The sequence below is a fragment of the Podarcis erhardii genome (assembly GCF_964252035.2).
Source record: "Podarcis erhardii genome assembly, chromosome: 8".
Lineage (NCBI taxonomy): Eukaryota > Metazoa > Chordata > Lepidosauria > Squamata > Lacertidae > Podarcis > Podarcis erhardii.
The window spans coordinates 17,829,626-17,853,709 of NC_138499.1; the positions used below are offsets into that span (position 1 = coordinate 17,829,626).

Below are 24,084 nucleotides of genomic sequence, written 5' to 3' on the forward strand. Positions count from 1 at the left end.
AACGTGTTCCATCAGGTAAAACCCTGTATCTATGTTGAATAAACTACAAGAAGATGAGAGAGAGGAAAAACCACCCCTCCTCCTCAGCATTAAACAATAAAGGCATAGATGGCACGCTGTTTCATCTTGATAAACAAAGGCAGCTATGCTGTTTTCTTTCAAGATGTAACCGTCACTGGTCTTTCTATTTTGTCTCAGTGCAGAATACGAGTTAAGAAACTAGTTTTGTTGATTTCAATGTGGTTAAAATTAAACTGATGCTTAACTCTCGTTGAAAGCAATGGAACTGGGGAAATGCTTAAATTTGGCTGGGCTGTACCTTAGTTTAAATCTTTTTGTGGTTTCCACCCCCCTTCCCATAGAAGGGGGAAAAAACTTTATAAATCTGGCTGGATGAACTGATCAATGTTTATATTCATTATGAGTCACCCACACCTTTTGGAATTCCTGCTGCAAAAAGTGTCTCACTTTGTGGGTAACCTGGTTTCAAAGAAAACAAATAGTCTGTTAATTAAAGCAAACAAACAAAATAGATGTGCTTGACACTACTGGACAGCAGAATAAAAAAGACCCTTCAGTATCTCACTTTATGTAATTTATATAATTTAGATGTTTAGGGTCTCAAAAACAGATGGGCAAGTACTTGAAAGAAACAATAGAATAACTGACCCATGCATATTATAAGTTACAATCAAGCAATTATTATTTGAGCTCAAGAATGAGTTGGAAATATTTATTTTAGGCTAACTAAATGGACCTCATGAGGCCCTTTGTGTATCCACATATTGTGCCAATCAGAAGCATGTGCTAAAGCCTTGAGCATGAGGTAGAAATTTTCTCCATAATTTTTTTCATAAATAAATAGCTTTGCTTGTGGAAAAAGATAACCCAAAACACTTTGCTGCATCTTTGTTTTGTTTTTGCTTTTATCAAGTTCTTTGTGGCTCTTTTCCCAGTTAACTTTAGCTGCTTATTAATTAGCCTGTTTTTGATATTTGGTTTATTTTAAGGGAAAATGCTGCAGATGTCAGACAGACTATTTTAGAGGTGCTTTGCTAATACAGTTTTTCCAGGATTTTCCTGTTGGAAAATAATACAGCTCGGCCTTACTATTTATGAAGTAGAGATGGGTGTGTTGGGTGGGGATCATTCTAGCATTTCGTTTTTTAACCTGGCCATGTAAATCCTTAGGAGTTATTGTCCGAGTGATATGCTGGAAAGGATACGTGCATCATTTCAAAAAGTTTGTGCTTATGGTAAGATGCGTTAGTTATCAGTAATTTTACACAATAGTTTTAAGTGAATTCACATCTGGGGAAATTGGGGACAAAGTTACAGACTGAGCTGTTTGAACCTTTGTTAGAATTTCTTTTTCAAAATCACCTTGTGATGATACTGAAGTCCATATGAAAGGGAACAGAATTCATTTTTGTAAAGCCTGATTCTATCAGTGCCAGGGGCATATAAGAAGCAATCACCTTTATTTTTTGTTTTATACTTTCCATTCACAGTGCCAGCTGACAAGCTTGTTCAGGCATATTCAGTTTGCTCCCTCGCAGTCGAACCCATGACCCAGTTAATCCAAGGGACCTACTGTTTCACCTGATTCATATTCCTGAACCTAACATGATGCTACCAGATTAACTTACTTGCATGTTGGGTCGCAAGTTACCTAGAGACAAGACTTTGTTTAGTTTAAACTAAGTATTCTAGAGTCTTCTAAAACCTTATTGATGGAAAAATGAACGCGTCCTTGTTTGCGTAAATTATTCCAGACATTGTCTCTGTCTAAAATTTCTTCAGGAATCGGATTTAGAGCTTAATAAAATAAAACGTGCAGATCTTGCTTCCCCAAAGAGTGCTTATAGTAGATATTAGCAATGTACTACAGTAAATTATTCCACCATTAAAAATGCAAATAGTCCTTAGTAACAGACTTTAAATTCCACCACAGATATGAGTATTACTTTTCTTAGCTTTCCCAACTGAATTTCTGGTGATGGAGTATATAATCAGTCCTCCACATCATGTAATGTTTCTCCTCTCCCTCTTTAAAGTAACATGGTATATGTCAGATAAAGCAACTACATTTTACTTACCTCACAAGTTCACCTCTTGCTTGTGAATTATTGCATTCGTATTCATGAAGTGCTTATCAGACAAAACCTACAAAAGAACATAAGTAAGCTTGTGGGGTGGGTGGTGGAGGAATATGAATTAATGAGTTAGTTTACACATCTTCCAGTATATTATACAAAAGATAAGCAAACGATTAATCTAGCAAAACAGGCCTTGGTTTATTTCAAATTAATTTTTGCTTTGTTTGCTAAATTGAAATATTTTTAGTTCCATTGTGCGCCCCTCCCCACCACCAAAAGGACACTTTTCAGGGAAACATTGTATATGAAGTGAAACGTATTTTGTGCAAAATAACTTTATGTCTAGCTAATAATTAGCTTTTTCATGCTTCCTGGCTGGATAATCTCTTACTAGGAGCGAGAATAAACTAGACTACGACTGCTTGAAGTCTGAAGCCAATTTAAAATGTATTACAAAGGGGAAGCACACCACAGCAAGTAATCTATAGGAAGGGGGAAAGGGTTCTATAAGTGTCCCACAAATGTTTGCCTTCTTTTTAGCACCACCTCGTTTCACACTGAAAATTGTTTCACAGAAAATTTTTCCTTAGTGGATTTTTTTTTTAAAATGTCATAGACGGTTGGTAATTTACAGTACAGGGAATTTGCCTTTTGTTAATTAGAAGTTTCCATACGAGAGCATACTGTATATAACTGTACACCACCTATATGATAAAACCCTTCAGGGGCTCGGCACTGCTGTTCATGTGGCGTCTTGCTTAGGGTTGCATTAAAAAGGAATGACCTAATATGAAAAACAAGCAAACGAAAGTTACTTGCACTACTAACCAACTCTCGATTTGGGCTGTTTGGTGTTTTTCTAAGTCTCTCTCTCTCTCTCTCTCTCTTTCCCCCATAGAGCAAGGGACTTCAAACCATAAAAATCCATGCAGGCTCTTTTTCATGCTGTGACTTTTCCCAATCCATCTTTCCCAAGGCAGGCAAGCTAAGGATCTCTTCTGATCCCTCCTGTGGAAAGGTGAGCTCCCAAACTTGCACCAGCCCTAGACAAGGCCCCCACCCCCCACCCCCATGCAAAACCAGGGGCAGCTCTTTCGCACTGCATGCAGAACTTCAATCCCTGGCATCTCCAGGTAGGGAAACCCCACCACCACCCCCCCATTTTAAACAACCGCAGAGCCTCTGCCAGCACTGAGGCAGCCAGTGGGCTGACTGGGTGCAAAAGCTTCTCTGAAAACTTCCTGTGCGGGGCATTTCTTTTTCTTTCCTTTTAAAAAATGAGTTTGGTGTTTTTTTTTGGGGGGGGGAGGAGAAAGTCTCCCTCCTTTTGCAAAAGTGAACCCCCCCCTTGCTGGTGCTCTCCCCTCTCCTCTCCCCGCCCCGACCGTCAGGGGCAAAGACGTGTGAATGATGTGATTCTTCCCCGGCCGCCTTCGCCTCGTGGGGCTGCTGCCGCTGCTGCCGCCGCTGCTGCGAATTGCGCGAGCGAGAGGAGACGGAGGAGGAGGAGCCGCCGGAGGAGGAGGAGGAGGAGGCCGGGCTAAGGCCGGCAGCGGCGAGAGGGGACGTCTGCACTGTCTCTTTAAGGGCTCTCCGTCTGGGGTGGCGCTTTTCTCTCGCTAAGGCTCCCTTTGATATTAATAGTGTTGGTGTCTTGAAACTGACGTAATGCTCGGAGACTGAGGTCCTGACAAGCGATAACATTTCTGATAAAGAGCTGATCTCTTTGCAATCTCCCAAAGCCTCCTCGCCTCTCCTCCTGCTCCTCCTTTTTGGGGGCTTGTTTGTGCCACTAGAAGCCAGGCTCTCTCTCTCTCTCTTTCCCTCTCCCTCTTTCCTTTTTCATAAACATAACCAGGCAGATCCAAGTCCTCCTTGGCGCTTCCCCCTTTCTCTCTCTCTCTCCCCATCAGCAGAGGGGGCGAGAAGGGGGGGGGGGGTTGTAAAAGCAAATCTTTATTTTCCCCCCTCTCTCTCTCTTTCTCCCTCCCCTTCTTTTTCTTCCTGCTTTTAACCCCCGCTTCTCCCTCTCTCTCTCTCTCTCTGTCTTCCTCCTCCTTTCTCTCCCCCCTCCTCCTTCCTTCCTTCTCTCTCTCTTTCTCTCTCTCTCTCTTACCCCCCCCCCCCGCTTTCCACCTCTTCCAAAATAATCCAAGATCAACTCTGTTGCAAACAACAGAAAGACGGTTCATGGCTCAAGCGACAGTTCCACCATCTTTCAAGCTGCTCCGGTTATTATTATTATTATTATTACTGCTGATTAATCAACAGGTAAGTGGTGGCGGCGGCGGCGGTGGGAGATGTTAAAAGAACCGGGCCTGCGGGGAGGTGGGGGGCCGGTTTGAAAAAGAACAACATCAGGGGCTGTGTTTTGTGTGTGTGTGTGTGTGTGGTTGCAGGAGAGGTGGAGATCGGAGGTGGGGGGGGAGGAGGAAGAAGAGGGGAGGGGAGTGGGGGGCCGGTTGCGCGCAAATCCTTTCCTGCTTCTGGCGATCACTGCGTATGTGACTCTGGTTTTCTTTTTTTTTTCAATTTATTTATTTATAAAAAAGGATCTTCTCCAAATGGTCTATCGCGTGTGCGTTATGTCTGCGTGCGCAATGAGAAATCAGAGCTCCGAAACCAGGGTGCGTTGGAAAGAGGGGGGGGGCGAGTTGTAAAGAAGGGGGTGTTGTAAAATAGTGCAAAAGAAGAAGTGAAAGTGCATGGAGGTTTTTTTTATTTTTATTTTTATAAAAAATATTTTTTGGCAATTTATTTTTTTTAAAAAAAATAAAACCTCCCTCCCTCTCTGCTTGGCCTGGCTTTTGTGGGTCAAAACCATGTGTTGATGCTTGGGAAATGGGCGACTTGAAAACTTGCAGTAGCCCTGTTGGTGGTGGAGTCAGCGGGGGTCAAGTTCAGCAGCCGAGGAGAGAAGGGGAAAAAAGGGAAGCCCTTCCCCCTTACGCTCCCTCTCTCTCTCCCGCCCCCCACCCGAAAAGAACTTCTAAAGCTGCCGGTGTCTTTCCTGACTCCCCTCCCTTCCTACGTGCATAGCTTTGATTTAATTCCTCCAACCTCCCCCCCCCCCAAATGTAGGAAAGGAAAGGAGGGGTGAAGGGGAAGAAAGCCCAGAGATATTCTTAAAAAGAAAAGTTTTGCCAATCTTGCACCCAGAGAGAGTGCAGAGACCCTCCAGAGTTTTGGCACCTTGGTGATTTGTTCCCAGAGGAAATTGCTTTCTTTTAGAAGGATAGAAGAAAAGGAAAGAATGGGGACTGTGACAAAAATCCAGGCTCAAGAGGGAGACCATCATGAAAAGTAGTAAGTTCGGGGTGGGGGGGAGGGAGGAAACTTTATTATTATTTTTTTGCGTTATGTGTGTGTAACTTGTGGATGGGGAGAGAAGTGTGATGGGTGTTGCGTTGTGTAATATATGCGTTTAGGAGATGGGGAAGGTTAGCACTCTCTTCTGGTCTCTCACCACCAACACCCCCCAGCAAAAGAAAAGGTGATGTGGTGGTGGTAGGGGCGGCATCTTTTAAACGAGTTAAAAACTTTCTCCCTTGAAAGGCCAGGACCCCCCTGTTCAGCTCTCTGAGTTCCTACAAGTTACTTCGTTTAATTTTCAGGACCCCCCCCCATCAATAATTTCCTTACACTTGAGATCCATGTGGCAGATCCCCCCGCCCCCCCAGGACTGAATGAATGGAGAAGTGGAAACTTCCTAATACTTTAAGAAGAAAAGATTGCAGTTGTTCTGATAGTAACTTGGGATAAACATACCGAGGGGAGGCAAGTGGGATGGTTTGTTATTAAAAGCTCCAGGAAGAAGCTCTCCCCCCTTTTTTTGGGGGGGGTGGAAGGGGTACTGTGCAAACTTGACACTTTCTACCCACAGGTCTCTCCCCCTCCCTTTCTCTAATCTCTGCCTTTGATCATAAAGGGACGCTTGCTAAATTTCACTAGCACTTCTCAGGGTCGACTTGTGCTCTGTTGTTCAGGAGAATTTTCCTCTGATGTTTGGGTAGGTTTGAGTTAGTGCATTCCTTTTATTTTTATTTTAAACCACTTTCCGGTAAACAATGTGTTATTTAAGGCTTCGGTGCCTTTAGCAACTTTAAAAAAAAAGATTGAGAGAATCAAAGTACGTACATATCAATGTAAGTTGCTATGTTTTTTTCCCAATCCGCAAATGTCAACCTTCTAAATTTCATTGACTGAAAGAGAAGGAAGGAAAAAAAAAGAAAAAAAAAGTCAGAGGCCAAGTGATGGAGTAAACACGAGGACTCATAAGGAACCTTCTTTCCATTCATCCTTTTGCCAATGAGCAGGAAGTACTGTAACAAAGTTGGAAAAAATACAGTTGAGGAAAAAGTGCAAGTGGGAATTTGGAATCAGCATTCTAGTGGACAGCTATTTTGTGTGTGAATACGTGAGCTTCTTGTGAATGCTCCTGCTTGCTTAAGGATCATAGTAAATAATAATGATAGGATGGGAATCCAGATTTTTGGGTGGGACTTGCGTTTTCTTCTTCCTTTTTATTTAAACATATTTAACACTACGTTGCTGTTGGAGGAGTTCATTTGCTCTTCTCTTGGCATTCGTGGTTTTAAATATTGCACACACACACAAAAAAAACACAAAAGGCAAGTGTTACAAATGGTAAAGTGCAATTCATTGGTAAAAGTTAGTTCCTGATTGGGACAAACAAGGAATTAAGTTTACAGTTGTCCTTTCTGAAGAGAAGGCACAGCTTGTCCTCATCTTCACAATAGTCCATTGGGTGAGAAAGCCTTTTCAAGCATTTTCGCCAGAGTGACAAATTAGAATCTTAGGAAAAGCAAACTCTAAAGGAAGATTTGTTTTTTAATTTTAAAAAAAAAACTTTTTTTTTTTTTTTACAAGTCCCATTGCTCATGGATGTAAATGCAGGGCTTTCATGAGAACACCAACTATTTCCTGTAAATCGTGAAGCTGACAAAGCCGTCTGGAAATGATATCAACATTTTGCAAGGGTTTTTTTTGTTTGTTTGTTTTACAACTGTAGTGAAAGTTTGTTACAAATATAGCTAATCCAAACAAATGGAGCACTTCACTTCCCCCGCTTTAAAAGAAGACATAAAGGCCTTTCTGTTTCCTTCTTTTTAAAAAGATGTAAAAGTTGGTTAAGCTGTGTAGTATAGAGGACACATCACCAACCATTAGCTTCATAGAAATCCTCAAAACCTTCAGTGCCATATTCGTAATCAAAAGGGAGATTATTAAGTTTAGAGCTGTCTCCAAGAGGAGGAAATGTAGTCCTCAGCTAACTATGCTACTTCTGGGTGTTGTGGACAATAGTAATAAGAATATAACATCACCTTTTAGGGAGACTGGTTTTTTTAAAGATATATCTTAAAGCCAGCTTGTGATAGTTTTCTCGTAGTTTTCAGACTACATTTCTTGGATTAGGAGGTGATCTCAGGTAGATCAGATAGCAATAAAATGTATTGAAGATAGAGCTAAAAACTTGACTACACAAAATACATTTTGGAGGTTTAAATCAATAATCAAATGGTATATCTTATTCTTATAAAGATATTGTATCATAATTGCCCCCGCTAAAAACCTTGCAGGTATAGTTTTGAGGTGTTTGAGCCTCAACATATATGTTTTCATTTGTGAAGTATAAGCTGTTATGGCAAGGATTTGCTCTAGAGTAGTTTGATGGATTTCAAATTCCTTGCTCAAAGTAAGCACTTGCAGAACTCTGATCTAAGGCTTCAGCGAGCCAGCTTAGCCAATACTTTCCTTAGAATGCCTTTTAAAAATGCCTTTATCTCATAAAGGAAACAATAGCTTTTCCAAGTATTTGTGGAATAGCACTGTGTATAGTTTCTAACTGTAAATAACACTGTTATTTTAACTTTTGTGTGTGTGTGTGTGTGTGTGTGTGTGTATCAGCACAAGGTACTTAATTATTTTGTTTATTCCTATGAAGTTCTAAGAGTCTAAGTAAGTTCCACTGAGTTTACTGATTTACTTCAAAGTAAATGTGCACAGTGTTTCAGCCTTAATGAATGTACCATATCTGCTGTGCTTGAAGAATGTGCCTGTATACATATAGACCGCTTGCGTGCTGCTGCTCTGCTCATTAAAGACAGTAAAAGCAAAATTGTTGAAGAGCTTCTGACAGTGGCTGCTCATTAGATTTCAGCATTCAGACAATATTTTGTTGATTGAAACCATTAAGGACTGTCTTATGTTTTCCAGTCCTTAAGGTCTCAATGACTACTTCCTTCTTGCTGTTGTGGTTTGAAGATAGTTTGCTATCTATGATTCTATGCTTTGTGTGGCCATTTGAAAGTGACCTTCACCTTAGGAAAGGTAGAAGTGTGCACAAGTTAATAATTTCAAAAGTTTCTTTAAAAATATTGATGAAAGTGAAAAGCATGGGTATCACCATTACTTTTGCACGGAATAATCAGTGAAAGCTTCAAAGTTTGTTTTGTATGTGTTTGGATATATATACTGTTGACCTATCGATATTTGACAATTCTTAAGTAATAACGTTAATTGAAACCTTATCAGATTTTACCTGTAGCTACAGTTGACAGTCTCAATTGGCGTTTAAAAGTTTATGGCAAAATATTCATGGAAGTTCATAATTAAACGTATTCTAACATGTCGGGTTGGGAGTCTGAAAAAAGTAATTCTCTGTTTACAGATAAACCAAGTGGGAATTGGTGACGTTTTCAATGTGCAAAGTTTTCTTGTAACAAACTTCTGGGCCATGGTCATGAGTGGATTTAAGTTCCACACCGAATTCAGTGAAACTTAACTTTTGCCGTAATGTTTTTGGGATCAGGCTGTTGGTTAAAGCATTGGCTCCGGACAGCGATATATTCTGATATTCAGATTTTTGGTTTGTGTGTAAAATGAAGCTATTCATTCCAGCAGACTGACAACTTTCCATTTGCTGTTTGCCTTTGCTTAATTTAGTTTCCTCAAGACAACTAGTAAGGTAGTTTAGATTTGTATTTTTGGCAATGTTGGGTAACCATAAATGCAGAGTTTTCTGTCCCAAGTATTACACCTCACAATTCACAACGTGAGTAATTCAAATATACAACTGTATTTCCCGCCCCCGCCCCCCTAAAAACACAAGAAAGTCTTTGTTGGTGAGTTTCAACCTTTTGAGGTTCTCAGGTTAAAAGGAAGTCTAGGGGTTGCCTTTTTCAGGTGTTGGTAGCTATTATCAACTATTAGTATTGCTGTCAGTCAGTTAAATAATTTCATGTGATTAATTATCTACCTTTTAACTGATTAGTTAACTCTTTGATTAACAGTAGCGTATTTCCAAGACACCTGCATATTTGCAATTTTCTGATATGTTGGAAGACAGCTTCCACTTGTTCGAAAGAAGGATCATCTTTAATCTTTTCCTTTTCATTTCTTATTTCAGTAGCACAGTGAAAGCAGGATTAAAACAAACAAAATCAATTTTCAGCCCCACAGATTTAATACATCACGATATCAGTTAATCAACTTAACCTTCAGTTGATTGATCCACTGATTCGACTCTCTTAAAAGCTAATAATTATGCTTTTTCTTATTAATACCACTGAATAAGGTATTTATATTTGTTTGTTCCTAAATATACGTTTTATACTAAGCTGTGAGTGTACGTGCACACACACTTTTAAAAGGGGGATATTTTTAATATCCGTATTATGCTTTCTGAACTTCCTCCTTATATATTGTTACAACAGAGTTATGATTTAGCTGTGACAGTTTAAAACCTCCACCCAAATTTTGATAGTTCTGTGATTACTTTCAATTTAATGGAAGATGAGAAGGAAACCCAATTGTTGTTTAGTTTTATTGACTTTTGACAACTTTTGAAAAAAAGTGCGTACAAGCAAGGAAAGCTGTCCCATTAACTTCAATAGGATTAAGAGCACAATGTTATGCATGTTTACTCAGATACAAGGTTTAGTTTAATAGAACTTTTCCTGGTAACTGCATAAGATTTCAGTCTGACAGCATAGACCTAAGCATGTCTCCTCAGAAGTAAGTCCTATAAAGTTCAATGGGAGTTACTCCCAGATAAATGTGCATTGCATTTTAGGGAGAATTGGTTTAAGGCTATAGTCTGTGCGCATTTAGCTAGCAGTATGCCCCATTGAATGCAGTGGAGCTTCCTTTAGAGTAAACCTATGTTAGGTTTATTGTGCTAGAAATCCTAGTGCAGTGATTCATTATCTGCATAATAAACCTAGATTTGAAATGGCTGGATTTAAACCAGTTTAATCCCAATTCTGTTGAAAAACCTGGATAATCATATACCCTTCTTTATGATAGTACAGTATATTAATGCGCATGGGACTCTATTAGTTCAAATAAGTCTGAGTCAGGGATCCAGTTTATAGTGGGCACATTACAGTTTATTAAAACAGTTAAATCACTGTATTCTAAATATTTACTAAAGGTGTAACTGGGTTTTAATTTTAGATTTACATTCACATTACTTTATATAAGTGTCTTCGGAGCTATCTATTTAGAAGGGTTTGTGGAAGTTGGTTTCAGCGGCCTGCAGCAATGGTTGTCCTAAAAGTTTTCCCCAACTATTATTTAAAATGATAGTGTACAGTTATAGCTTGCAACTGTGTGGCCCGATGCCCCACTTTTCAGCCGGAAAAAATAAAGGGAAGTGTGCGACTGGGCAGTATTCCACGGAGATATTGAATATGAATTTCTTTTCTTGGTGTGTGTGTGTGTGTGTGTGTGTGTGTGAGAGAGAGAGAGAGAGAGAGAGAGAGAGAGAGAGAGAGAGGGGGGGGAACCCTGTAAATCGTTAGCAATTGTTCCTGGAATCATTTGGAAAGCCTCACTCACCTGAACATCACTTGCGCATTCCCACGAGTTCAGTTGCCTGGTTTGCAGCTTCTTCCGTAGTCTCTGTGTGTGAATGAATCGCTGAGATGTCCATAAAAATGGTGGCTAGCTTATTAAGTTACATGGGGGGCAATGTTGTGTGTGTGAGGGAGAATAACATGTTAAAGAGACTTTCCTCACCCCGTGTCTCAAATTCAGCATGGTTTTCCGTACGGCTCAACAAAAATGCGCGTGGAAACGTCTTGCTGCCTTTAGTAGCCCGCTTTGTAGTGTCGCATAATTTCCCCATCTGAGTTGGGCATGTTCTAGGATGTGAATCATCCCATAACATAGCCTGCCTGAAGAATATTGATAACCGAAAGGAGACACGTGCATGCACAAACTCCCAAAGCACGCATGTGGAACGTGGGAGGGCTGTGTGTTCCTTGCTAAACTGATCATTTAAGATCATCTGGGGAAAGTCTGCTTGTGCCACTGCAGCTGACATAATATCACAGGACGGTAACCCTCAAATGGGTGATTTCTGCCATTGCCCCTTCCCTCTTCCGTATGTGAAGCGTCATCCATCAGTTCCTTCAGACTTCTTGTGAAGGCATATCTTTTTGCCCAGGCTGCCTTTGACCCGTAAGATTGGACCTTTTTATTACTGGATTTCTGTTGGGTTATTATTATTATTATTATTATTATTATTTTTAAAAACTACTTCACAATACTGTTTGACTGTTTTTATGCTTGTACCTCTGTGTTTATGATACTGTTGTACTGTTCTGTGTTAGTTTTTTTGCATACCACTTAGGGATTTTGAAATATTAAGCGGTTGAGAGAAGTTTTAAGTAAAATTCTAACAACCGCTTTTCATTGGGGGGGAAATGAACTGTGCTAAAGTTTTCCTTGCGTGTTCTATTCAATCAGCGTTTTTTGTGTGTTTGCACAGACATACTCCAGTTCCAAAACTGTAGGCAAGTCAATAAGATTTCCTCTCCCATTACTTTTTGCCCCCTCCTAAAACCAGATTAACGTTTACTTTCCCTCCCAAAATTTAGTTGATAAAAATATTTTAATTTTTCGAAATGTACCTAGCTCTTTTAAAAAGTGCTATAAACCCTTTACAAGAGGCTAGACACCTTCCCCTGGTGGTTTTATTTATTCAAGAAGGAAACTTTCTCTCCCTCTTTTCTTGCACGCTCTCTCTCCCTCTTTTTCTTGTTTTCTTTAAACCGACTGACGTAATGCCAAACTTTGCTTTAAAAGAACAGACAGAAGTAATTGGTAGCTTTTAACTTTTAATAATGTTCTGGATTGGTTTTAGTGGCCTAACTGCCATTTTTAAAAAAGAACTCAAGTAAAACCGGGCTTGAAGCCTGAAGAAGAAAGACCCTGTTGATGCAGTTATTTTTATTCTTGTTTTTTTTTTTTCTTAATAAAAAAAATCATTCCTGCTGAGCTTTGCTGCGTTTCTCCGAATGCATTTTGTGAATGCTGGTGCATTTTAGGTTATGCTAACTTCAGACTGGCTGAGAAAAAGGAAAGCGTCCCCACAAAGTTTTTAAAAAATGTCACGGCTCTTTTCGTCCCTCCTCTTTAATCAATCTGTATTAATTTCAATTAATAATCGCTACTCTCAGGCCGGTTAGTACTTCTTCTTCTTCTTCTGCTTTTAAGCAACGTCAAGGAATAATTTACACCTGTTATTCTACAGCAAGAAACATGTGAGGTGGACAATGGAAAAAAAATGCATGGGCAAAAGGGGTGATCAGCCTGTTCCAAAACAACCAAGCACAATTTAAAATAAATTGATTCATTCTCCCCCCCCCCCGCCCCCAGTTGCTACTTATTTTATACTTCTTTTGAAAGTCGAACAACTAATGAGACAGGAAACAGTCGACCATTAACATAATGCATAAGACAGTAATTTAACTTAAAAAAAAAGTTGGGGTTTTAAAAACTTATTTGCTTTATCATCTTCCACAACCACGTTTCCTCTTTCCATTTTCCAAGCTGGGCTTTTCACACCAGCCGGAGCTATCTTGTCTGCAACTGCATTGGCAAGAGGCTTCAGGGGTGAAGTTGGTGCGAGACTTCATTTGTTGGCAAATTAGAAAATCTTTCAAAAGGCCAAGTTAGTGTGTGCCAGTTTTTCCTTCCTTTAGGGGAGGCACTCCACCCATTTGATGGGTACCTCACCCAGAAGTAGAGAGCTATAATTCAGTGGCACTGCTTTTTAAAATGTCAGCTCTCCCTGGAGTTCAAACCCTAGTTTTGCTCTTGAATTTTCATTTCTGCGTCTTTCTATTCGAGAATATTCTCATTTGTAGAAGGCTTTTGTTGGGCTGCTTTTGTTAATTCTCATTTGGGGGAAAACTCATTTTGATGTGAGTAGGGCTTCATATTGATTTTAGGATTGGCATGTAGGGTTTTTTTCTTTTTGGCGGGGGAAGCTGGTACAACTGTACTTTTAGGCTATAAAATAAATTTAGATGGTTATTAACCTTTGATCACCCACTCCTATGAGATGGAAGTACAGACATTCAACTCTTTGTTAATATATTTTATATATAATAACAGCAGGATTGTCGAGGCAGTTGTAATGAAGTATATGATTTAAGTTGATACACTCTCATTGAAGGCAGTGAGGCAAAACTGCTTTAATTTTAGCATTTCATGTTAACTGATTTGTAGATCAGGCTTTATATAAATTTTCTTGGTATCCAATACTTCTCTGTATTTAAATCAATTTTTTTCCACACACAAATCTGCAGGAGTTATGTTTATGTGATCTGGTTTTGCATCTCTTTTTACCAATTAAAACTGGGAAGCACTCCAATTCCCAAATCGGTGCCTATCACGCAATTGTAGATAATATCAAACAAATTTATGCTGTAATCTTGAAATAGTATAGTGTAGAAACATTTTGCATACAGATTTTAATAGAATTTAACTGGGAGTTCTTCCAAGTAGGCTGAATACTGAGTGTCGCTACTCTCCTCCAATTCTCTTTTTAGATGTTACTTAAATTCGTCACTTTGATAACAGGAGGGATTGGAAAACATATCTTCCTCAAGGCACGTAGGATATACAACGCTTGTGTCTTCCCGGTGTTGATAGTTCCTTTATGTGGCTCAAAACCCTATGCGTGGAAGATGGTACAAAAAGTTCGTCAATTGTGCTTATGTTCCTGTGCAAGATTTACTTAAATGCTATGTTTCAGTTTTGCCTCAAACCATTTTAAATCACCTCTGGCCCAACAATCTACTATTTCTAGGTTCCTGAGAGATTAGGTATGACAGTTTCTATTATATAATGAACAGCAGTATTGTTTGAACAAAGGTAACATATTTTGATTTGTGTACTTCCCCCCCTGCTTGGCAGTTGGCAGTAGCATTGCTCTAAAACAGGGAGTGTAAATATCTGAATATATGAGACCTATAGAACAGGAGATGTTTTAAAATCATGTTTTTTCTTATGTTTGTTGTTTTTTCTAAAATTTAATAAAATATTTATAAAAAAATAAAAATAAAATCATGGCCGGTATGATACATGATACAGCGCAAGGTGTGTGTATATGTTCCTTTCTTATATGTGCACAATGTACCTGCACACTATTCTGGCCTTTGTATGTTCATATATGATGGTGGTTTTTTTCAGCAACTTGTGCCTCTCTCATCTACTGTTGTAAGTGCATCCTTTTCCACATCACAGAGATGCCGCACAAGCAAAGAGGCAGTTATCTGTAAAAAGGGGGCGTTTTACAGAAAATGGCACACATTAGTAATTCTCTAGAAATATGTGTATAAGTTTGTTTCACAAGTCTGTTTTGAAAAGAACAATATTTTAGTTGTTTGGCTTATGTGCAAAACAGACTGGTTATTAACCTAGGGCTGTTGTTTTGGCCCCGATAGACCCAAAACGTCTTACACTAGGCCATGGGTATGCAGCCTAAGGCCCCGGGGCTGGATCCGGCCCAATCGCCTTCTAAATCCGGCCCACGGATGGTCCAGGAATCAGCGTGTTTTTACACGAGTAGAATGTGTCCTTTTATTTAAAATGCATCTCTGGGTTATTTGTGGGGCCTGCCTGGTGTTTTTACATGAGTAGAATGTGTCCTTTTATTTAAAATGCATCTCTGGGTTATTTGTGGGCCTGCCTGGTGTTTTTACATGAGTAGAATGTGTCCTTTTCTTTAAAATGCATCTCTGCGTTATTTGTGGGGCTTGCCTGGTGTTTTTACATGATTAGAATGTGTCCTTGTATTTAAAATGCATCTCGGCGTTATTTGTGGGGCTTGCCTGGTGTTTTTACATGAGTAGAATGTGTGTTTTTTTTAATTGCATCTGTGGGGCATAGGAATTCGTTCACCCCCCCCCCAAATATATATATATAGTCCGGTCCACCACAAGGTCTGAGGGACAGTGGACACCCTGCTGAAAAAGTTTGCTGACCCCTGCACTAGGCAAACAAATTAACATTTTCTGACACCTTCACAGGCAAAAATGTGTGGAAAGTGATTAGTTTTTCCCTTTGCCCTGAAGGTCATATAGCTCTGGCTCCACTGGACAAATGGGAAGAGTGAATATAAGAATGGACAGCAGTCTCTAGCCATGTTCTGCCACCCAAACTCCAGATGTTCAGATCTTCGAGTGTCTCTAGTTATGGTAGGGGACATACATATATGCCGAAGATCTCTTTATCAAAAGACCTAGCTCTACTGTGTCAGTGGTCTTTGAACTATAGAGTGCATCAGTATTATTTGGGGGCTTGCATATTGTGTACCTTCTTGTGAATGTGATAGGATTTGATTCTATGGATGTTGAATGAACATTTTGTAGGAATGTTTCTATACTTTTATGGTAAATCTTATGAAAATGAAAAAGTGCTAACAACCACAGTGAACAGCATAGTATTGCATCCTGCAGTTTGGACCAGTTGGTGGTTCAAGTTTGGCAGTGGCGTAGCGTGGGGGGTGCAGGGGGGGCCGGCCGCACTGGGCGCAACTTCTGGGGTTAGGGCAAATCCACGGGTTGGGGGCGCAAATCCACGGGTTAGGGGGCGCAAATCACTTGCCTTGCCCCGGGTGCTGACAACCCACGCTACGCCACTGAAGTTTGGATTAATTCGCTGGTACTTAAATGAAATTCTCTTTAATGAAATGTTTGCACATTGTGCATGTCCCCAAACAGCTTCTTTCCTTGGTATGTAAACAGTTCAGATACTATATTACATGTGTAAACATAACACTATATCAAGCACATTTTAAAAAGTGCTACGAGCTACTTAGTTTCTTTTTAAAAGCATTTTAATAAATATTATAGTATTTTGGTGCAGGCACAATTTTGACAGCAGTTGTTTAGCTGCAAGCAGGATCTTCAGTAAAATTGAAAACTAACCTGTTGTTTTCATCCTACGGTGCCTTGCTTGAATTGGGCTATGGATTGTTTAGTTCCAGGAAGCCATTTTCGAAAAACTTTTTGGAGTCCAGTGTGGGCTGCTTTGGGTGACAGTCCTGTTAAGTTCCACATTTAAATCTGAGTCTCACACCTAATTCCCCCCCCCCCCACATTTAACTGTCAAATTGCACTATTAAAAAAAAAATCTATTGTTTGTTGGAATGTTACATGGCATGAATAGTGCTGGATATGACTCCTTTTCAACCCCCAGCCCAAAAGCGTTAATCAATAATCCCTCTTTTTCCTTTTACCCCCCTCAATTATTTTGTTTTTAAGATGTCTGTTTGCAATGGTGCAATAGTGTGAAACACAGTAGTTTGGTTTATTTCCACCAGGAATCAATGATGTGGCATTTTTCATTTTATATAGGTACTACTCTCTCATCCACAGAGCATGCTATATATTTTGTGTTCACTCTCTCGTGCCTCCATTTTTATCCTTGCTTTTCTCTCATGTCTTTTTATGCTGTGTATATATAAACATAGGGCATGTCCCTTCTAAAAATACATGCAAATTAAATTCCCTTAAGTGTTGCACCTTTTTTTTTATTACACAGAAAACCCCAGTGTTTGTTTTGCTGCTTATGAGACTTTAATATCTTCAAAGTGTTTATTGTGATGTAACGAGAATTCTGACACAGATACTAGTGGGCAGGGAAGGGACTGGGGAGGGGGAGACACACCCTCAAGTTCCACTTTTACTCATGACTAGTTTTGTAAGGTCATTGCGACGGGGCTGTTTGTCAGCTCTGGAAAAGTTTAGAAATCTAAGCAGATACTCAGTTCACTTACTTTAGAGCTGTTTATGCCATTGGGATAAAAACGTTAAAAGGTAATGGATTTGGTGTTTGGGTTTGATTTGGCTGTCTGAATTATTTTATGCATGTTTGGGTGTGATAAAGATAGCTTGGTTAAGGGTAGAAAAAAACTATTTAATGTCTGAATCTAAGGTGTTAGGATTAGTCTTTTATAGCTTAAGCAACTGGTGGCACCTTAAAGCATTTCATCAGATGCGTGAAGATATTACGTATCTGACGAAGTGGATTGTGGTCCGTGAAAACATATGCCGTAATAAATTTGTTGGTCTTTATGGTGCCACGAGACTCTGTGTTACAAGTGTTATGGGTTGTTCAGTGTGCGTTTAAATAAAGACCCAAATGTTGGGTTGGCCCACCGACTAAAGTGGAAAAAGGATATTTTTCTATTTTCACTCACTAGTTTGTGCCAGTAAATTGTGATGAAAGTGCTCAACTTGTTTTCTGGAACTCCCTTAATGGTTTTCCATTCTGTTTTTGTTGGCTGCTTCCCATTTTCACCTAGGGACGCAGGTGGTGCTGTGGGTTAAACCACAGAGCCTAGGACGTCGATCAGAAGGTTGGCAGTTCAAATCCCTGCGATGGGGTGAGCTCCCGTTGTTCAGTCCCTGCTCCTGCCAACCTAGCAGTTCAAAAGCACCTCAAAGTGCAAGTAGATAAATCCAGCGGGAAGGTAAACAGCGTTTCCGTGTGCTGCTCTGGTTCGCCAGAAGCGGCTTAGTCATGCTGGCCACATGACCTGGAAGCTGTACGCCGGCTCCCTTGGCCAATAAAGCGAGATGAGCACTGCAACCCCAGAGTCGGCCACAACTGGACCTAATGGTCAGGGGTCTCTTTACCTTTGCCTTTACTTTTCCCATTTTCACTATTGCTGGTTGCAGGCCCCTGCAGAGTTTGTCTGGACCCTAGGGTGGGAGTTAGAATAAAGTTATGAACTCAAAGAAAAGCAGCTGGTCCCTGTGAGGGGCCCTCAGCCAGTTTAGCTCTCCAAGATCCATGGCAAGTGTACCCAGCTGCCCCGACCTTCGGCTGGTACGAATCCTGTCAGAGTACTTTCTAGGTGACTCTCAGATGATCTGTCTAGCCGTAGTGGTGTCTTGTACTACACCCACTGCTAAAACCATGGGAAATGAGTTTCGGGGCCTTCCAACACATCAACCCTCCATTTCAATATATGTTGGCTTAATCAAGACTGCCGTCTCAGCATGCCTATATTCAGTGTGAAATAAAATTCATTTCAGTAAATCTTTATCGTATTTCCAAACATGCCAGACTGGGTGTGGATGTGATATTAGTAGTGCAATACTATACATGTGTATTCAGAAGTAAGTCTCGCTGCTTTCAGTGGGGCTTGCTCTTAGGTAAGTGTATATGTGACTGTGGCATAAGGAGTGTGGCACGTTAAAACTGTTAAAGAGATGTAGCGTCAGGTCAGTGCATGTCAGAATTACCCACAGAATGCCAAGTTTCCTTCTTAACAGCAAATAACTAGTGCTGCTTTGCTCTTGTTTTATGGAAATGAGTGTGATTGCTCAGCTGAAGTAAAGTGTGATGAATGAATAGAATGTGCTCTTCACAGTTTTAGTGCCCATTGGGAGAAGGTGGTATAGGCAAGGAAGCTGGTTTCCAACCAAGATTCTTAGGAACATAGGAAACTGCCTTATAGCAAGTCAGATCACTGGTCCACATAGCTCAGTAATTTCTGCACAGGTTGGCAACAGCTCTCCAGGGTTTCTGACAGGGGACATTCTCTGCCCTACCTGGAACCTCCTGCAAGCAAAGCTACCAGTGTAGCCAAATGGCACCTTAAACCTAGGTTATGGGCACAACAACGGAATGTCTAGGCATGCTTTTTTAATAACAAGAATACAAAGCTGAAAATGAATGAACTGCAACTAAAATATTTTGTTCATTTTTCTCATGGTCTAGTCCTTCCCCTCCCCACCCACCCCTATTATTCTTAAGAGGGTCTCCAGTCTTCAGAGGGTAGCTGGAAGTGGGGAGGCAGAAAAAGGCCCTCCTTTTCTTCCACTCTGCAGTTTTAATCTGAAATCTTAGGCGCAATACTGCGCCCAGAGCTCAGAAACTGCTCGCGCTAATGAAATTCCCTGTCGCAAATGTGCCTAGAACAATGGGAGTTTCGAACACTGGAAGCTACTGCTCTCCTATTGAGCTACACCCTTCACTGAACAACTGATGTACGTTGAAGGGTGGAAGGAGTCTTCCAAACAACTGTTGTTTGGGTAAAATAGTTTTCATAGGCTATTATTGGGCAGCCATCTTCTAATGCAGCCTTTCTCAACCTGTGGATCCCCAGATATTGTTGAACTACAACTCGCATCACCCCTAGCTAGCAAGGCCAGAGCTCAGGGATGATGGGAGTTGTAGTCCAACAACATCTGGGGACCCACAGGTTGAGAACTGCTGTCAGGTGGGACACGGTCCAGTCTTGTTTGGTGAGCTGCAGTGGGAGCAATAGTGGTCAGTGGTATCCTTGGGTAGAATGGGGTGGAGAGTATAGAGCTCTGAATAGGAGTGGACACATTAGTTCCATCAAATATCACCACTGCGTCTTGCCAGCAATATTACTGTTGGGATTCAGCGACTCCTTTGGATTACTGACAACTTGTTTAGCTTCTTCATCCCTTTCTATGAAGGTGCAGGGGGAAGCTTCCTCTAAACTTGACTGCTACGATAATGTAGGGAGATACTCACCACTTACTTTAATCAAGCCCTGGCAACTTAACTTGGCTTTCAAAAACAACTTTTACTGCAGTGTTCTTGTAATAAGAGCTTTGCTGGATCAGACCAAGAGTTCCCAAAAGTGGTAATCCGGAACCATTTTTGGGTAGCTTACAAGTAGGAAATGAAAGCAACCACTCTTTCCCCCATGGTTTGTTTCCCTACAAATGGTGATTCTTTAAATAGATTAATTTCCCACCTTTCTTCAATAGAGCTCGAGGTGACATACAAAGAGTTCCTAGGCAGTCTCATCCCAAGTGTTGCCCAGCCCTAGATCTGGCTTGGCTTCAGGGAGTTTTCTGAATCATCTACTTTCAAACTCTATGAACACAGTGGCTCAGTTTGGGTAATCTGACGAATAGCTGTTGGTGGACTTGTTCTCTACTTTATTATGGGTTTCATCTTATTCAGTGTAGTGCCTAAATCTCAAGTTAGTTGCACGGAGCATTCTTTCAAGCCATTCTGTGAGCTGGGAGTTCACAGTAGTGTAGTTCAGAAGCTAAGAATGTTGAATATACGCAGTTCAAATCTTCACACCAATCATTAACTTGCTCAGGCTGCCGCCCTGCATCTAATTATTTGGGACTAAGTCTTCCTGGAATCAGTAGGGCTTACTTTTGAATCAACATGCCTGTGAACAGGCTGTGTTGCCTTGGGCCAACTACTATATCTCAGCTTTGGCTCCAGCCTTCTTTATAGGGTTAACAATACTGCCCAAAACTGTCCTCCAGTTTTACCTTGTGTGAAACAGGCTTCCAGTTTCCTGCTGCATTCTCAGAGCACTTTAAAACTAATTTGGAATTTCTTTAGAATTTTGGCTGGCATGTGGTGCTGAGCTTACCTTATCATTGCAAGGTGGCCCGAAGAGTTCTTTCCAGGATATATTACTCCAGCACTCTGCAGCCTCCCTTGCTGCCTACCCTTCTTGATCTGAAAAAGCCCCATGGAAAGGTTTGGCTCTCTGGACTTTAAATTGAAGTGTTGGCACTTGGGAAGGCTGGAGAGTGTTGGTGAGATAATTTGTAGAATGAAAGAAAAGTGATTTACAAACACCAGTCACCCACCCCAAAGTTAAGGAAAATGTGGCAAAAACCATGCACTCCATAAGGATTTCACAGAAACGTTTTCTCCCATTTGGAAAATCTCAAGTGTAATTTCTTTCCTCTTTAATTGAACGGTAAGGGTAAAAAAAGGTAAAGGACCCCGGATGGTTAAGTCCAGTCGAATTTGACTATGGGGTGTGATGCTCATCTCCGCTTACAGGCCGAGGGACCTGGTGTTTGTCCGCAGACAGCTTTTTCGGGTCATGTGGCCAGCATGACTAAACCGCTTCTAAAATGTGGGAGAAATTTTCAGCACAGCACTAACAGCAGTTTAGAGCTATGCGGATGAGCCCCAATGAGCAAAGTCTGGGGCTTCCAAACTTTTCTTCCTTCTCTCCCATGCAACCATGGGAGGAGGACATTGCTGGAGTATATTTTCATTTTTAAGGAATCTCCACTTACTATTCCATTTGAACCAAGGATCCTGGTTTAAAATAAAGATTAACGCACCAGCTTCATAATCTACGATTTCAGGTTGGCTTCCTATGACGCAAGAGTTTGTTTTAATAAAGTTCCTTGATTCAAATGCAACACTAAATTTATTGGGCTCATGGAAAAAAGATAGGAAAAGTGGGATGCATGTAAGCTTGATGTTTTGCTTTGGACTGTTAAGACCCTTTCACATAATACCATAGTTTAACCATGGTTTAGTGTTGCATGTGGATGTATCCATTGTAACATTATAATTTGGATGTTACAAATGCTAGGTATTATTGCTGCTGCAGTCAAACCTCAGTTGTCGAACGTAATCCGTTCTGGGAGTCCGTTTGACTCCCAAAACATTCGACAACTGACGTGCGGCTTCTGATTGGTTACAAGAACTTCTTACACTCAAGAGGAAGCTGTGTCGGACGTTTGGGTTCCAAAAAACATTCAAAAACTGGAGCATTTACTTCCGGGTTTTTGGCGTTTGGGAGCCGAAATGTTTGAAAACGGAGCCATTCAAGAACCGAGGTTTGACTGTATTTCATTCCAGTTGCATTGTTCTTAATGGCCCAGGCAAATGAAGAGATAAATGGTATCAGTTGGAAATTAATCTTGAAGGATTGTAAATAAATTCAGTAATGAAAGATGTGTTGTGAATGGGCTAGTGGATGCGGTTGAATATTTTAAAATACAACTTTTCAAGGAGCCCTGGTGAAAGATACATGCCCACCATGCTTGGATTCTCTTATTTTAAAAATAAGTTTTTAGAAATTGGTACTTCAGAAAGCTTTTGGAAAATGGTACTCACAAATACTGGGGAAAATATAAATAGCAGCAAATCATTGGGCATAGGTCTGGCATATGGAGTCTGATGATTTAAAAACCTATACAAATGATTTGTACAGTAGATGTCTCGAGCATCCTATGGCTTTATACACATTTTGAGTTTATGATACCACTGTGCAAATTTCCAGAAGCATCACTGAAATGCTTCTATAGCTAAGAATCTGTCAGAATGGATGGCTTGGAACTACTTCTTCAGAATTCCTTGCTACTCTAGACATTGCTTAGCTCTGAAGACAGTACAAAATGTTGCATACCTCACCTTTCCCACTTCCTCTTTCATTTGTCCGAACAACCTGTTGTTTTGTGAGCACAATAAAACTACTTTGCAGTATGTTTTTCTGAGTAGCACACAATTGTAATTGGAACCACTAGCAATTAAACAGATGCACACAACAACTTTTGTTTCAGAAGCCTTCGATGTCAATGTGAAGGAGGAATTTTTCAAACGCCAAAGTAAAAAAAGAAGTAAGGAAGGGGGCAGTTGTGGAATTTGCCTTACTGGGTGAAAGGAGAATTGTGGTTTAAGAAGCTACTGGCTTCATAGAGCATTCGGAATTTCTTGCCTCAAAAGAATCTGATATACGTTTGAGGAGAAAGGAAGCTGAGACCAAACAAAATGCTTTATAATCTGAACAATTCTGACTGCATAGAAATCTCTATTTTCCTTCCTTTCTGGTTGCAGACTGTGACTTCCCTTTTCCTTTTCTTTTTTTATGTGAAAAGGAATTTCAGACCAAACTTTACCACAGTGGAAATGCCATAAAACAAATCACTCTGGGTAGCTCAAACGCTGTACGTATAACCGAGAATGACACTCAAACCGTTCGCAGCCTGATACGAAAGGACTTTCAGTTGGGACTAGGACTGGGGAGACTTTCATATCTAAAAATGAACATTTATCTTCCTTTTGAAGTTTGTTATTGGAGAGAGAAGAGTTGTCCCAAATAGTGTTTGCTTGATTGAAAGCAGGTAGGATCCGTTTAAGATTCGAAAGAAAAAGGAATGAGTTCTCCTAGATGCTATAATTCCAGGTAATGTTTGAATTGCTAGTAAATGTGAGGTGTCTTGTAATATTTTTGTGCCTACATTGGTTAAAATCGAATCATTCTGCATCCAGAGAAAGTTTCTTGTTCCAACGTGATAGCCTAGCAAGCTATAGAATTTCCATGCATTTCCCTTGTTCCCTAATATTTCACAGCTTTTGTTTGGTTTTCGTTTCGTGTCTAGAGGTTGACGTAGTGAACATTGAGATATATATCATATAATGATTTTACATTAGTGTAATGATCTCTTCTGTCAGGAAGATTTTGTTTCTCTGAGTAGCCTCCTAATTAATTGAGGTAGACCAAACTGTGAGTACACCCCTGTAAAATTGCACATACTAGTTATAAGAAAACAAATATTCAGCTTTACTTACTTTGATTCCAATCCTATAATTATTATTTTTAAAATAAAACCCTTTATGCCTGTAACTGTGGATGCATCTTGGGATGTTTAGCCGATTGCTTAACTACTATGTACTACTTCTTCTTGTTCAAAACTGTACTCAAGTTTACTGTCATTCAGGAAAGAGATAATAGACAGGACACACTCTTTTTCTCTAGTCCATCACCAGTTGTTAGAAATAAGTTTCATTCAAACACATTGTTTGGAATTGAGGCTAAAATACTTTGACTTCATAAGTAGTGCTAGTTACTATTACACTGTGCATTTATTTAAGAGGCAAAAGTCTGGCTCCATTTAAGACT

General features: G+C 40.2%; 2 protein-coding genes across 8 annotated transcripts in view; one reads left to right on the forward strand and one right to left on the reverse strand.

Moving 5' to 3' along the window:
* Positions 1-24,084, reverse strand: part of AARD (alanine and arginine rich domain containing protein) — a 603,924-nt gene that overhangs the window by 549,663 nt on the left and 30,177 nt on the right. The window lies entirely within an intron of this gene.
* The window catches only part of TRPS1 (transcriptional repressor GATA binding 1), a 236,691-nt gene continuing 216,247 nt past the window's right edge, over positions 3,641-24,084 (forward strand). For 4 of the 7 annotated variants that reach the window (XM_081873993.1, XM_081873991.1, XM_081873994.1 and 1 more), the window contains exon 1: positions 3,641-4,370. Coding sequence is in view for 1 of the 7 variants with exons in the window: in XM_081873995.1 (XP_081730121.1) it covers positions 5,396-5,405 (10 nt within the window). In the remaining 6 variants the exon portion in view is untranslated. Of the gene's footprint in view, positions 4,371-5,218; positions 5,406-24,084 lie in introns of those variants that run through there. The other 3 variants (XM_081873992.1, XM_081873995.1, XM_081873997.1) reach the window with 2 other exon arrangements.